This window comes from Oxyura jamaicensis, chromosome 6 (genome assembly GCF_011077185.1).
Source record: "Oxyura jamaicensis isolate SHBP4307 breed ruddy duck chromosome 6, BPBGC_Ojam_1.0, whole genome shotgun sequence".
Taxonomy (NCBI): Eukaryota; Metazoa; Chordata; class Aves; order Anseriformes; family Anatidae; genus Oxyura; species Oxyura jamaicensis.
The window spans coordinates 18261323-18276070 of record NC_048898.1 but is presented as its reverse complement, the minus strand read 5'-3'; the positions used below and the strand labels follow the sequence as shown (position 1 = coordinate 18276070).

The 14748-nt window shown below is 40.7% G+C and overlaps 2 protein-coding genes across 4 annotated transcripts in view; one reads left to right on the top strand and one right to left on the bottom strand.

The window, feature by feature from the left end:
• The window catches only part of WDFY4 (WDFY family member 4), a 134196-nt gene that overhangs the window by 24465 nt on the left and 94983 nt on the right, over nucleotides 1–14748 (bottom strand). For both annotated transcript variants that reach the window (XM_035330291.1, XM_035330292.1), the window contains 4 exons: nucleotides 5430–5472; nucleotides 4504–4623; nucleotides 3754–3871; nucleotides 3006–3115 (listed from right to left, as the gene is read on the bottom strand). In XM_035330291.1, coding sequence (XP_035186182.1) covers nucleotides 3006–3115; nucleotides 3754–3871; nucleotides 4504–4623; nucleotides 5430–5472 — 391 coding nt within the window. The remainder of the gene's footprint in view (nucleotides 1–3005; nucleotides 3116–3753; nucleotides 3872–4503; nucleotides 4624–5429; nucleotides 5473–14748) is intronic.
• LRRC18 (leucine rich repeat containing 18) lies at nucleotides 8837–14720 on the top strand. Of its 2 annotated transcripts, none has more exons than XM_035330295.1 (2): nucleotides 8837–9333; nucleotides 13279–14720. In XM_035330295.1, exon 2 carries the CDS (start codon nucleotides 13364–13366, stop codon nucleotides 14150–14152), a length of 789 nt encoding a protein of 262 aa, XP_035186186.1. In that variant the 5' UTR covers nucleotides 8837–9333; nucleotides 13279–13363; the 3' UTR covers nucleotides 14153–14720. The 2 variants fall into 2 exon arrangements, with proteins under 2 accessions (XP_035186186.1, XP_035186187.1); XM_035330296.1 differs by lacking the exon at nucleotides 8837–9333 and adding an exon at nucleotides 10983–11005.

The window sequence follows — 14748 nt, the reverse complement described above, 5'->3', positions numbered from 1 at the left end:
ACAGCATAATTCTGGTACACCTCCTTGCATTTTATGCCCTTCTTCCTTATCCCACTGACAACTGTGAAGCCTTCCCAAACCCACTCAAGGGACTGAGTGAAAAAGTGGCTAAAATCACATGAATAAGCCTAGCTGGAGTTAATTTGATGCACAAGGTCATCTTGCTCTTGATCATTATTAGAGAGGGACCCTTGGAGTCAAATTCAAATTGAAATTAAAACAGAGTAGAAGAAGCACTATAAATAAATCAACAGTTAACAAGTATCTCATTGAAGCATATTAAAGGGCTTTGTATATTTAATCTGCACACAGCGCACTGTGTCTGGTGGTGATTGATGCTTTTTCATCTTTTTTTGCAGCTTTTATGAGAGCTGATGGTAATCTCCTGAGAAACAATATGATTTGTAATAAAAAGATTACCTGTATTAAATAAAAATAATATATACATAGGAAATGCTGTTAGCGCAACAAATCTGGTTAAAGATATTACCACCACGAAAAAATGTGATTTTTTCCCTGGCTGTCTAATTCATTTTAGAGAAAAGTAATATCTTTAAAACTTAAGCCTGTATTATTTATAAAGGAAGCAATAACTGATTTTCCCATTTCCTATATTAATAAATTTATTTGCATATATTTATATCAGAATTAATGAGTTTTCTCTCTCTATGAATGCAAACACCACGCTGAAAGGAAAAAAAAAAACAGAATCAAGAATTGCTTTGTGCCTTTAGATTCCAATTCAACAAACTCTTACAGCTTTTGTATAGCTAGATACAGTAAGTCTGTTTTGTTCCTTTTAGTAGAGGCCTTCTACTATGGATCAGGAACACTGGTAAAAAACATGATTTTTAAAACTACGGTTCAGCAGGGTATATAAAAGGCAGCTGGTCAAAGTGGTTTCTAGAGGGGAGTTAGAACTCCCTATGTTTATAAAACTAATCAGCACTATCTTGGTTGTGTTTTAAACCCAAACACAAAGTGTTTCTAAAAGATGTTTTCAAAGATGCAAAGACTTACCATACCCTCAGAGATGCTGAGAAGCAATTGCCTATAGACAGTGCTTAAATGACAGCTCCAGACTCAATGACACAATGAAGAATAAGAACCCTGTTCTCGGCAAGTACCTCAGAGAGGCAAACACCAGGAAGGAAGAATAGCCTGCTAGCTGAAATGCAACAGTGGGATAAGAACAAAAAGGAATAAAATACAAGGTGAATCACAAGCAAGTGGTACAAATCATTAGGAGTATGAAGTCCTAGAATGCCTTTCCAGAGATACTAAGCACAGAAACCTATTCTTGAAAGGAATTCTATGAGGTACCTAAGGGTAGGTGAAGGAATCCAGTGAAATAGGACGTACAATCCAAATACCCATCTGATGAGACAATCTTTGATCCATTCCAGTACAATATGCAAAGCACATACACACCTTCCTCCAGAATCAGATCTCAATACATTTAAATAAAATGTGAAATAATAAGGCTTTGTAAATTCCTGCTGTATGGTCGCCTTAGTAAAGGTATTGCTTCCTCACTGCCGCCTTCTTTGGCCAGGTGCAAATCACATATCTGATGTGAGAAACAGGATGTTTTTTTTGTCATGTGCAATCAGACAGGAAGTTTAGGGTTACAGATATGACTGTTCCACTTTTTATGATGCTGAGAATCTTTCATGGTTCCCAAGTCAGCACCTTTCCACGGTCTTAACTTTAGGAGTTCTTCTCCAATATGTTCTTGACTGAATATCAGAGTTGCAGATCTGCTGTTTGCCTGACTGCATCTCACACTTTGCAACTCCTAAACCACAGCAGGACCAGTCAGGCAGGAGAAATGACAGCAACAAGCTCAGCCAAACATGCAGCAACAAAAGAGCAAAGGAATGAGACTGAAAGTTCAGCAGTTTAGTGGATCCACATCCAGACAAAATTTCAAGTTCTTCAGATCTCAGCAGTGTTTGAATATTTACATCCAAATGAAATACCAGTTACCTGCGAATCACACAGACATAAACACAAAGCAGGTCCTCAGTCTAGGAGCACATTATGCATAAAAGTGTGCCAGTGAGACACAGCAGCCATTATCATTTACTGGAAGAAATAGCTGCTCCACAGGCATTCGTGACTGCAGCTAACATATGGCTCACAGAATGCAATGGCAAATATTGCCTCAGGTAGTTCACTAACCCATCATCTACTGCTGGTAACAGCTGATATAATAGGGCTCATTACTTAATTAGCACAGTGCTTTATTTATACTAGCCCATTAAAAAAATAATAATAAATAAAGAGACCAGCACAACAGCATAGCATTGCTTGTGTGTCGCCAACTGCATGAAGAAGGCAGCCAGGAAATTTGGTCTTCCTCTATGATGACTGGCTAGGAAAGGTAAACACAAAGCTCAGTTTCTCTGAAATTCAATTCCATGGAGAGTCCTTTCAGCACCAAAAAAAATGACGCCAAGTTCAGAACAAGCAAAATCAAAATATTCTTTGTAGGGCACTGGACCTAGTCTCACCACACTTCTCCTGCAGAGAGCTAGTCCCATGCCTCCTGTCATGCCCCAGGCTCCCGACCCACCAGAACACCTGCGTGTCCCCATCCAGCCTAGGGATGTTCTTTGTGTTAACACAGTCTTCTGCAAGAGCTTGTTAACAGTCACCTTACTGCATGAGCTCTTGAGACTTCAATAGCAGATATTCTAAGCACGTCTGCCCCAAAGTCAGAAGCTAACGCTCAGAGTGGAAGAAGTGAAACATTATCTTGGTGTTTACATGCTCAGCTCTCACAAAATGCTTCACCACAGAACCAAAACTAAATCCCTCTCCATCAGAAGAAAAAAAAAAAAAAAAAAAAAAGGAAATCAACACAGCACAGAGCCTTCAGTTAGCCCAAAATCCAAGGGAGTATACAAAAAATATCAAGAGGATGAAACCCGCTTAATTGCACAGCCACTGCAGTGGGCTCCATAACAAGGTGTAGCAGGGAAGCTATCTTATCCCCTTACCTGCAGAGAACAGAAGGTCTGTGTAAATGGCTCCAGTCGGACCAGGTAAGATGCCACTATAATTGCTGATGAGTAGTGAGTACAGTAATGACACTGGGCTGACAGATCTCCTGGAAATTTGACACAAATCAGATTTCAGTGCAAAGTTCCACCATCTCAAGTTCGTAACATCTAGTTACTAGAGCACAATAAGTCTTTAAGGCACACCTGCAAAAGCACACCTTGCATATCTGCATTAAATGTGCAGTTACTACCACCTCTATATGTTCTTTTTTCTTCCCTTCTATGTTCATTTTCTGAAGAATAAGACCTTTATCTTGCCAGACCATCCTCTTCCCTATTAGTAATAAAAAGCTCTGATATCTAGAGGTCAATAGCCTCAATGCTGTTTCCTTTTCTTAATGTAGCTCCTACATTACATACAGTTTGACTAACAAAGACAGCTTAGCTGCAAGAACAGCCTTTTCTGAGGAACATTGCTTTTTGCTGTTGCATCTCTTCCTGCCCAAGAGGAGAGAACACAGCAGTAGAAGGCACATAAGAAGGAAATGCATGCAAGGGAGTAATTTCTCTTTTAATCCTCAACCACTTTGTAACCGTATGCAAGAGGATCTCCCTGGCATAGTGCTTCGCTTAGCTACAGCTGTGGAAAGATGCTGGGTGACTTTTCCAAGGGCTTCAACAGCATCCCCAAAGGCCTGAGGAGACTTAAAGCCTCTACTGCCTGTTAGGTTTCTAAATCCTTCACCTTCACTCTTCTCCACCTCGTTGTAGCGCTGGATGAACTTTTGTTTCCTCTCCATAGTCTGTGCTCCCATGGGCTTTGACAGGTCCCGAAACGTATGAGGATTACTAAGGTCCAGAGTCTGAAAAGCAAAAACAGCAAAGATGGGAATTTTTAGAATGCAGACTCAGGCATCATGACCAACTCAGAGTCATTGAACAGTGGTAAAGTTGTGTTCAGAGTTTCACATATAAAAGGCTGCCACAGATTCAGTACAGAAATATTCATCTTCAGAACTGGGAAGGGACTTGGAAACTGAATGGCAACATATGACTCTGAAAGGACAGCATGTACAAGGTGCTTCATAAATAAAGGACATGGTAGGTCCTGAATAAAGGACCTGGAAGGTCTCAAGGACTGCTTTCAATGACTGCAAGGATTGTTCTCAAGGACTTTACTGTCCAAACCTTCTTGCCAAGAGGTTACAGGCCTGCCCCTGCCTACCTGCTAAGTTAGTGCAGTCTTTCCTTATGTAGGCATGCATTTGACAGATGCTTATCCACCTTACCCAGGCAGAACCTCACCTCAGCATGCTGACTTGAAGAGAACACTCATCTATAAAGAATCAATACAGTTCAACAAAAGTTCAACTTAACTGTCTCAAATTTTGAACCCTTGGTTTAGGCCCTTCTGCTTCAGTGGTGTCACAAAACAAACCTTTACATGGTTGCTATCACAGAAAGTACAGAATGCTGTTAAGCGGCATGCACTGACCTGGGAGTGATAGTCAGCAAGGACCCATGGAAACACAGGATACTGCATGTAATCGTTGTAGCTGCGGCCAGCAAGTGTGTTCAGGTACATAAGATAATCAAAGTTGCTGATCTCCCTCTTCTGCCAGGGAAAGGAAACAGACATTAAAATCTCCTAATTCCAGCCATGAAAAATATGCCTCAAAAGCAGCCTCAGAGCTCTGGGGTTCCCTTGTCCACCAGGACAAAATTTATAAATAGTGTAATCAATCACCCACTGCCATGCAGATCAGCACAATAGCTCTTATACAACAGTCCATTCAACAGAATCTGAGTCTTCTTTCTGGCTCTTCTTCAGACAGGCCATTTGCATTCATCTATAATCACCCAGTGCTTTTATGCTGTATTTGCATAACAGAGAACTTTCCCCATTTGAAAGAGCCAAATGCATGCAATCTGTACATTGACAAATCCTGGACAACTGCCTTTACAGAAAGGCTGCACAAAGTGCTACATATAAACAAGAGGATATAGATTTCTTCAGTGTGTCTTGGGCCACCAAGATCAGGGGTAGAGGAAAGTGAATGCATCTCTCAGCTCAGTATAAATTCTATGAAATCAAGAGAGGTGCATCGATTTAGATGTACAGATCTGTGAATAATCATTTGACTAGCTGGTTCTCTTTGGTCTCTGCTTTAAAATGTGTGCAAGATCACACTTAATCTGCCGGTCACACCATATGTTTCACAGCAGGAAAAAAAAGCTCTGCAATAACCAGTTGTAAGTTCTCTGCTCCTCTTGCCAATAACCTCACCTCCAGCAGTGAGAGAGCAGCTTATGCCTGGAAGTGCACACGTGCATGCACACACACACACATATATAACTGTGGGTGGACACACAAGTGATGAAATTCTTTGCTTAACCACATGGAGCTAAGACTTAGTTTACCTGCCACTTTTGGAGCATTGTCTTTTCCCCTCCTGAGTGTTTCCTGTATGGAACAGACATTTGATTGAAATAATTGTTTCAGAACAACAAGAGAAAGTCAATACATTAATGCTTGTGCTCCCTGAGCCCCTGCTGTCATCCCACGGAAACAAGAGAACACCAACACTAAGGAATATTGAGGTTTCAGCATTGACCAAATCATTCCAAAATCAGAGAGTGTCAATAGGTTAGTGCTGCAGGATCAGTTTCATTACTGCTTTCAGTAGGTGGCAAGGTTCTGCCTGGCCAGAACATGGCTGGCCAGCTTCAGATGATTGATGAGATTGTCACTGGCAGTCACTCTCCTTACCTATACAAGGAGGGCTAAGCTACTTACCAGCCTGCTCCTGAATGAAGCACCACCTGAAGTATGATATTTAATAGAGAAAATGAGAGATTAGAGTGATGGTGTAGAAGATGAATTCTGTTTACCTTAAGATATCACTGCAAATGGTGGCAGTGATGCCACACAGTAAGCTGAAAAAATTTAAATGCTAACAGGGAGAGAGGGCAACCCTGCAGCAGAGGCACAGGGACAGTGGGGGATAGTAACCTTCTCAGCTGTTCTGAGACAAGCAATCCTGCTAAACACTCAGTGCTCTCATTTGTATCCCACTGCAGAGCTAGCATACTAGTGAGAGTTACCATTAAGGCTGTCTGTATTATGAAGCCTTATTCTCAAAAGCTCCTATTTTTCTTATGCTTTTTGAAAACAAAGGCTTGAAAACAAAGGTGTCTCAGTCTCCATATGAAAGATATTCTTTGTACATAAAGCACTTTTAAACAAATGTAGTTCTGATAAAGTAGGGTGGAGTAATTTGTTTTTAAATTTTTTAAAAAACAAAACCAAAACAAGAGTAAAGTTTTTTTTTGTTTGTTTGTTTTTTTGTTTTTTTTTTTTTTTGTTTTTTTTCTGTGCTTTCTTTGTTCTCAAAATACTGAGCAACTTTTACTGGAACTGTAAATAAAAACAAACCAGCCAAAGGCAGATACTAAACAGAGAAATTCACTTGAAAAGGTGAAAGAGTCAAAGCTCTGCGCAAACAGAAGTAACATTTCAACTACGCTGAACCAGATATGTCAGTATCTGAAGACCACAGATTTGCTCACATCTACTGCAAGAGACCAAACTGCATCAATTGACAGCTTCTGGATTAAAGAAACTTTTGACTTGCCAAAGTAAACAGGGTTAATTGACATGACACACCATAACTTATGGTAGAATATGCTTTTCCCTTTAAGGATGTAGTTCTACACTAACCCTAAGGTGTCAGTTCAGAGACGAAGTTACTAACTTCCTGAAGCTTAAAGGAATCAGTTTAGCCATAGATTATAAAACTGCTACAGGAATAACTAGCTGTTATTTTGCATTCTTGTGCTCTGTACTGGATCACACTAGAAGTTTACAAAGCTAGTCTTAAAGCAGCCTCAAAGATCTAAATAAAAAACCATTATGGTCTATGATCATTACAGTTTTATTGAATGTGTAGTAATAAGTGCTTGTAAACAACCCCTCCCAAACCTTTATTTTAGTTTTTCACATGCCCTAGCCCAATAATAAGGACTCTACAACAGCCAAAACAAAACTCTCTTGGTGGAAACCTCTATATAACAGGGAGGCTGATGTGTTCAACACCTCATGAAAACACGCAAGGCTAAGTGTAGTCATCCTCCCTGAAAGAGCCACCCTTCTGGGTCTCAGGGGTCCAGAGAGGATGCTCCCCCTCCAAGTCCCAAGACCTCCTTTGTTGACTCCCAGTGGTCCCATCCATTAATTGCATTAGGGGAAGCTCAGCAAAAGCTCGAAGTCGATCAACACCTATCCAACCACAACAGTTATCCAACCACGGTAAGTGCATTTAGAAATAAATAAATGAAAGTCTGGTTTGAAAAATAAATAGGAAAAGTGCTTCCTAAATGTAAATAACTGAACTTCAAGAGAAAGTGAAGTTATGTGAACTCAACAGAAGGATGCACATATCCACTCATATCTAAATCTATAAAGTATTTGTAGGGCACTAGCCATGGCACAATATAAGCACACGTACTAATGACGATCATTGGCTGCAGCATGCATAAGTGATTTATTAATCCCTTTTTTCCATTAACATCAGACTATGATCTCACTCTTGTGATAGCCAGCACCCTCCATTTGCTAGAGACGGGTGAACCTCAACCCATTTGGAGATCCACTGCAGATGAGACGATCTCAAAGGACAAAATAATCTCAAAGGATAAGATTTTGCCCCCACTGAAATTAAAACTAAAATCCCAACAAACGTCATTGCGTTCTTAGATTTCCCAATGCTACTTTCATTTTCTTTTTGCCTTCCATCCTCCAGACTTCTAAAGTCTACAAAACACTGCCAAGGCTCTTCTAAAACCCATCTTCCTTAAAGAATATCTTCAATTAGGAAAAATATGATGAGGAAGATCTCCTTCATGGTAAGCTACATTTTAGGTCCAAGCCTTATTATTAAACAAAGTAATCAGAGGATAATGGGGACTAGATATTAAGAAATATTTCTTTACTGTGAGGGTTGTCAAACACTGGAACAGGCAAGGTGGTTGATGCCCCATGCCTGTCAGTGTTTGAGAGGCATTTGGATAGTGCCATTAATAACATCATTAGCTTTTAGTTAGCCCTTTAGTGGTCTGGCAGTTGGATCTCTGTAGGTCCCTTCCAACTAAACTATTATATTCTAACACCGTCTTTCCCTGTGAAGCAATCCAGTCTCTCAAATCTCAGAAGTGTTGGGTTAGTTTACTTTTGATCAAAGGTGCAGGGTTCTCTTTATCTGATTGTACCAGTTTCCCTTCTGAGTATTCTTGCTCTGTGCTACAAGAACAGAGATATTACAGTAGGACTACACCATTTCTTCTCTACAATTGAGAACAATAGGCATTTCTGTAGGACACTGAATAAATAATTTCTGTGTACTTCTTGGCCATAGGTGGTACACAAGCCCATTTCTCTTCAATAATTCTTTTTCTACAGATATTTTGAAATTATTGCAACCAGTTCCTAAAAGCAAGAGCTTGGTAGCTGCAGCCACAGAGACAAAATCTAGTAAATTCACATGGCACAAGAGGAAATTGTTGCAACAGCTGCACTTTTGAAGGGTCACAGATAGATGAACATAAACTGCAGCTCATAGCTTCTCTGCTGCACTGCCGAACAAACCTCCTCCTAGTCTGTATCTATCCGGTCTGGCATGTCCTAAGGATGGTATCACAAACGTTGTGAGTTCAAACGTAAACATGCAGGCATTTCACACTGTGCTACAGCCAAGTAAAATGAAATAGCCAAATTACTAAAATGGACAGCTAAGGCAACAAAGGTGACAAACAGCCTCGAACCAGGTCCAGATGCTTTTTCTTTCTGCATAATTTGAAATCTAACATTTCCAGGCACTACATGCAGTTCAGCTCTTTTCCCTCCAGCTTGAACTTGCATGCTGGAACCAAACATTATGCTAATGATCTCCAAGGACCTGGCACTGCTGTTGCTTAGGAACAAAAGTTTCACAGGCTGTGGACAGAGAACTGAATAGAGGCACTGTAGCTGGGGAAGTCCTTTTTACCACTCTCTTCCCCTCAACACTCACATACACAACAGTTTCTTGAAGGGCTGCCATTTTCCTTCAAGGAAGTACGATTCAGTATTTACAGGCCTCTGAAAAGGAAATTGTCCTGTGCTCTCCTATTTTACAAGCTGAAAGACTAACTCATTACTCAAGGAAGAGCAGACCAGAGGACAACTGCACGGTAACAGACCATGAAGGCTCATCCCACACTACTGAAAAAAACTATCAGCTTGTGACACCTGTACCTTGGCTTTTAAAGTCCTCCTAGCTGCTAGCCGGTAAGACCTCGTGCAGGGGGGCAGCCTGACAAAATTGCTGAGATGATAATATTTTTGTTTATCCTTGGTGGGCATTGGTTTTATAAGCGACCTTGCACTGTGTGATAGCACAGTGGCTCTGAAGTCATCTAGAAAAGTAAGAAAATTGAAGGAAGAAATACCTCAGTATCTATTTGTTCATGGTAGGATTTAGTCTAAAACAGCCTGTTAGCAAGAGACTACATCTAAGATAGTCAGTGAATTAATCTCTCTTCCACAATAGGTCGTATCCAACAACAAAGAAATGGTAACAGGCTTGTAAGCAAGGAAATAAAATCCTCCCCTGGTTGGAATCGCTTGGCTTCATGCAAAATAATTCACTTTATGAATGTCGGTTTTAAGTTGTACATGAAAGTATCTCCATAGAGCTGGAACATGTCACCTTGCTGTCTTCCTGATCCCAGAGCGGTGCCACTGGACCAGGCAAGCCCACTTGGCAACATGCAGACTTCCAGAGTAGGGAGAGAGAGAGGAAGAGGGAGAAAACTTCCTTCACAGGCTAGTTTAAGAAGGGATCAGGATAGTTCTGTACAGCTTTGGGCACAGTGAAGTAGGAAGCAGCAACCTAGGGGAGGAAAAGAACAGGGAGAACCACAGAGGAGATCTTGAAATACCCAGTGTCATGGACAGAAGGCCTGTCTCTTCCTGCCAGCACTAGGCTGAGAAAGGAAAGGTTCAGGCAGAAGATGATGCACCAGGGTCCAAATCTGTATTCTTCCAGCACTGGATCTCCTTCTTAGGGCAGGCCTAAGCTACAATGAGTCATGGTAGGGCCCTGTGCAAGCCTTCCTTGCCTAGTCTTTGTCCTGACACTCAAGGTCTGTTCCCAGCAACACAAAGCACCACAGGCAGTGTGATACAATAGATGTGGATTTTCTCACAATTTCTCTATTAGGTCAACCTCAAAGCTCTGGACCTGCAAAACATTCCTAAAGCTCTAGGCTTTTAAAAGTCTAATCCAGACCAAAGACTTTCCCAGGTATGGATATACAAGGAAAGAGTTTCCCAGTCAAGGTCTTCTCTACCAAGACTTTATCAACCTAGAAATGAATGCAGCACCCTCATCCTTGGGCAAAGACCTGCCAGCAGCTCAGAGTGCCAAAGTCTAGAGAAAACTACAAGTAGAGTTTCCTCTTGGAACCACCATTTCTTAGGCAGTGGGGCACACGTACCTTTCCCTCTGCTAGCACCGGAGATGCGCTGTGAGCATAAGATCGAACAGGCATAATTAAAATTTACAGCAAGGAGGGCTCCTGTGATTCCTGAATTTTTAATACCAGTGGCTACAGAACTGGAGCCTTCTTATGCGGAGCTAAAGAAAATGAGACACGGCTAAGTAAGCTCCATTATCTGCAGCTACAGCCCTGCGAAACACTGATAATTAGTTTACAAGCATGCAGAGACAAGAGAGCTATTCATATCCTTCAAGCTGTCTGGTGCTGTGCGGTGTTCCTGCAGAACTCTAATGCTAATCCCTGTCTCCAGGAATGAAAATAACTTTTTTTTTTTTTTTTTTTTTAAATACATTTGAAACCTGAATACTACTTTTAACCCAAAGGAAATAGCCCTTGAAAAGTGTCAGCACACTGAAGGGACACATGTTTTCCTGATCAGTACATCTTAGAGGTCCAAGGTAGGATTTTTAAAAATCCAACTAAAAGAGACATGACCCAAGTAGTTAAATCATTTTAAAGTCTGGGGCATTACACCATGCATCATACTAAGTGATCTGTCTTCAGGAAAATTAATAATCTGTCTGGACTTCTAAAAGTCTGAAGGGCCTAGGTTCAAATTTTATACCAGGTCAGCAAAGGGTCATTGATAGAGAAGTACCCAAGAGGTTAAATTGTATTGCTGCTTACCAGCCTCTTACCTTCAGCATTCAACCTTCTGCACCAGGCTCCCTCTAGTGTTCACAGGTACGCACAGCACAGAGTAATACCAGGACTGGGAACCAGCATTAAGAGAGCTGCGCAAAACGCTGATTTTATTTATCTATTTAAATTAAACTGTTTGGGATCAAGGAGAGCAATCCTCCCATCCCCTTCCCCTGGATTTTCAATGAAAAGTTACAGAAAAAACAAGCACTAGAAACTGAACAAAATGCTTTCTGAGAGTTTTAAAGATGTTTTCAAAAGCATTTTAAAAGATTATCATTTTGAATTTAGAAAAAAATTATGTATTTCATGCCAAAGTGTAAGGCAGTTGACCTGAAGATCTTTTTCTATCAACTCCTTAAAATATGAGAACTGTGATTAAAACAACATACTGTTTTGGTCTCCAGAACTTCCTGCACAATCCTGGTCAAATTATTTAAGCTAACATCCACAAAGATGGAGAAGTGCATAATTTTCCATAGTAGAGTAATTCTGTGCTTCAGTTCCCAGTCTACACTACGGAAGGAATAGCATAGATACTGCCCTTGGAGCACTGTAAGATTAAACATTGCAGAAGGTGAGAGGCCTTGAGATAAAACAGTAATATAACCCCATAACTACTGGTGAGAGCCAGAAACGTGGGTGTGAAAGATTTAACTGCGTTTAAGTCTTTTTATAAATAAATAACAGAAAGATTCAATTTTGGAACATACCCTCAGGGCAAGACTGACTCCACTATGCTGCTTCTAGAAGCACTTGCCTCATTACAGATCTCCCAGGAGGACAGATAGTAACTGGCAGAGATATCCCTTGTTTTTGCATTATTTTTGGCTATGGCATGTGATTGAAAAGAGCTGAATGCCATAGTTGTAGCCTCAGCTTCCCCATCATGTATTTGCACATGATTAATGAGTAGCCAAAAAGCCTGAAGGGTTTGTAATGAAGTCTTTCTAATATGGAAATGTATTGTAGACAAATCCATATTTTGTTGCAATCGTTCATCAAAGCTGTGATTTGTCTCTTCACAACCAAATGTCAGAGCACCCAGACCATCCCTGTGATTAGCCAGTTTAACCCATGCTCCTCTCAGCTCTCTGGCTGATAGGGACATTGTAATCAATTTCTAGGGGATCTTTTGTCACTAGCTCTAACTATTGGCTGTATTTGATGACTTTCAATTATACAGACAGGTCACCAACCATAAGACTACAGTGGACTACTACTCTAGCAGGCCTCAATTCAAAGCACATAGCATGTGCTTAGCATCAGTAATAACCAGAATTCTAACCAAAAAAATGACATATTTTTGAGGGCAGGGCATCTTCACCACAGGAGTCCATCTATCCCACTTCATGTGTGGAAAGACAAGATTAGAATATCCAGTTTGTCCTTGAGAGCACAGAGACGCTGACTAAGGTCTAGTTTTACATATCATAAAGCAGCACAGACACTGACCCCTCCCTGTTCAGTTTGCCATGCAGAAAATGTGTGAACTGCAAGCAGCCCTAGGAAACCTGGGAGCCCACTAGGTTTCTGAGGTCCCAGTTGCAGAGAAAAAACAAAACAAAACCAAAAAACACTGCCTGCCTGAAAAGAAGGCAACCCATTGATCTGGCAGAATAAGTACAATTTTGGATGGCTTCTTTTAATGCAGTCCTCAAGGATTGAATTGAGACCCATACATTTCACCCAGGTCCTCAAACAGTGAATGGATAACAACACATCAGTTTCATTCCATGCTGGGCTCAAACCTGTACCTAAGGATGAAAGACAGCAAGTTTCTCCCACTTATAATATTTCTAATATCATCCTGTAAAACTTATATTGCTGTATAATGCAATGCAAATGTTATGATGCAATAATAACTAGAATTTTACCTACTCAAAATACTTCTTTCTGGAAAACCTTTCAGAGCTGCAGCTCCAGGGCTGAAAAGTCCTGACCCTTAAAAAAAAAAACAACAAACTTCTGAAGAGTCTTGTGGTCACATGTTAATTCATGACTAAGTCATTATTTTGTTTTTAATTAGGAAGTAACAGCCACTGCTTTCAAAGGCTTTTCTGGGATTCCTACACTTCATCCAGATTCTGGTGTGTTTCTCTCTCTGAAGAGATATGGCCAAGGGGAAAGCAAAAGGACCAAAAGGGAAAAAAATTACCTTGAAAATTGCCAAAAATTCCATCAGAATCTCTTATGATGGAGGGCTCCGTCTTGACTTAAGCAAGATGGGTATCACCACCTTTCCCAAGTGCATTCTGAAACTGGCTGATGTGGATGAACTTGATTTGAGCAGAAACATGCTAAAAAAGATCCCAAACAGCATTGAGAAGTTCCAGAAACTGCGCTGGCTGGACCTGCACAGTAATCAGCTCGAAGAGCTGCCCAAGACAATAGGTACACTGCAGAACCTTTTCTACCTGAATATTTGCAATAACAAGCTGACAACTCAAAGTCTGCCAGAGGAGTTGAACCTTCTCAAGAACCTGCGCTTTCTCAACCTTGGCTTGAATTGTCTTGAATGCATCCCCACCAGCCTTGGGGCCCTGCAGGAACTTAAGGAATTAGGTCTCTTTGACAACTTATTGACCACCATCCCAAACAGTGTGAAAAAGCTCCCCAAGCTCAAGAAACTGAATACAGAAAGAAACCCTTTCCCTGATTCAATAGAAAAAGAAGAGTGTGTTGATCCCATCAAACGCATAGAAACGCTTTACTTAGTACAAGAGAAAGACCTGTGCTGTTCCTGTCTGAAGACATGTCAGGATGAGAAGGACAAGATTAACGAGTTAAAGAACAAAATGCCCAGCCCCTCAAAGAAGCTCAGCTTCCCTTTACTCCTTACGCCCAATTCCACCGCGAAGAATAACCAAGAGCAATGGAGATTAAAAGATGAAGATCCCTGAAATCTATCAAGCACTCCACATGGCACATCTCATACAATCCAGCGAAAACTAATAAAAAAGCTGTCCTCCTCCCTTTTTCTGCAGTTCTCTTCATTTAAAGATACTCAGTTTTAGAAGCAGATCTGAATAGTCTCTCTAAGTAACTCAAGGTCAGCACAGAACATGCTCTGTCACCTCCCACTGGAAGAAAGCTTTCTTTTCCTGCAGTGGTAAAACAGAGGGACATCAAGTTGGAATCTCCACTGCACAATTACTATAACATGCCAAAACGTCCGCGTGTACATCAGTCACTGTCTGCTCTAAACATGCAATAAAGAGGCCATTATGTAGAAACATTATGAATTACCTCTCTAACCTCACCATACTGACTATCTTTCCCACAGTAACCATCTGCGTAGACTTTACCAATAAAGTCATATTAAGGAGGTAATAATTATTAAATATGCACAGTCAACCACTTAGCACATTCCTCTTGCCTTCATACTGTGGATGCTGTACACTGGAATGCTTTTCCGAATTCTGGGGACACATTTAAATCTTTTAAATTAGGGGGAACAAACAGGTAAGTTTCTAGATGCATTTTTTTAAGGTACGAC

What these genes read in the sequence shown, in the direction of transcription:
- LRRC18 (XM_035330295.1), top strand. Translation starts at nt 13,364, where the DNA reads ATGGCCAAGGGGAAAGCAAAAGGACCAAAAGGGAAAAAAATTACCTTG.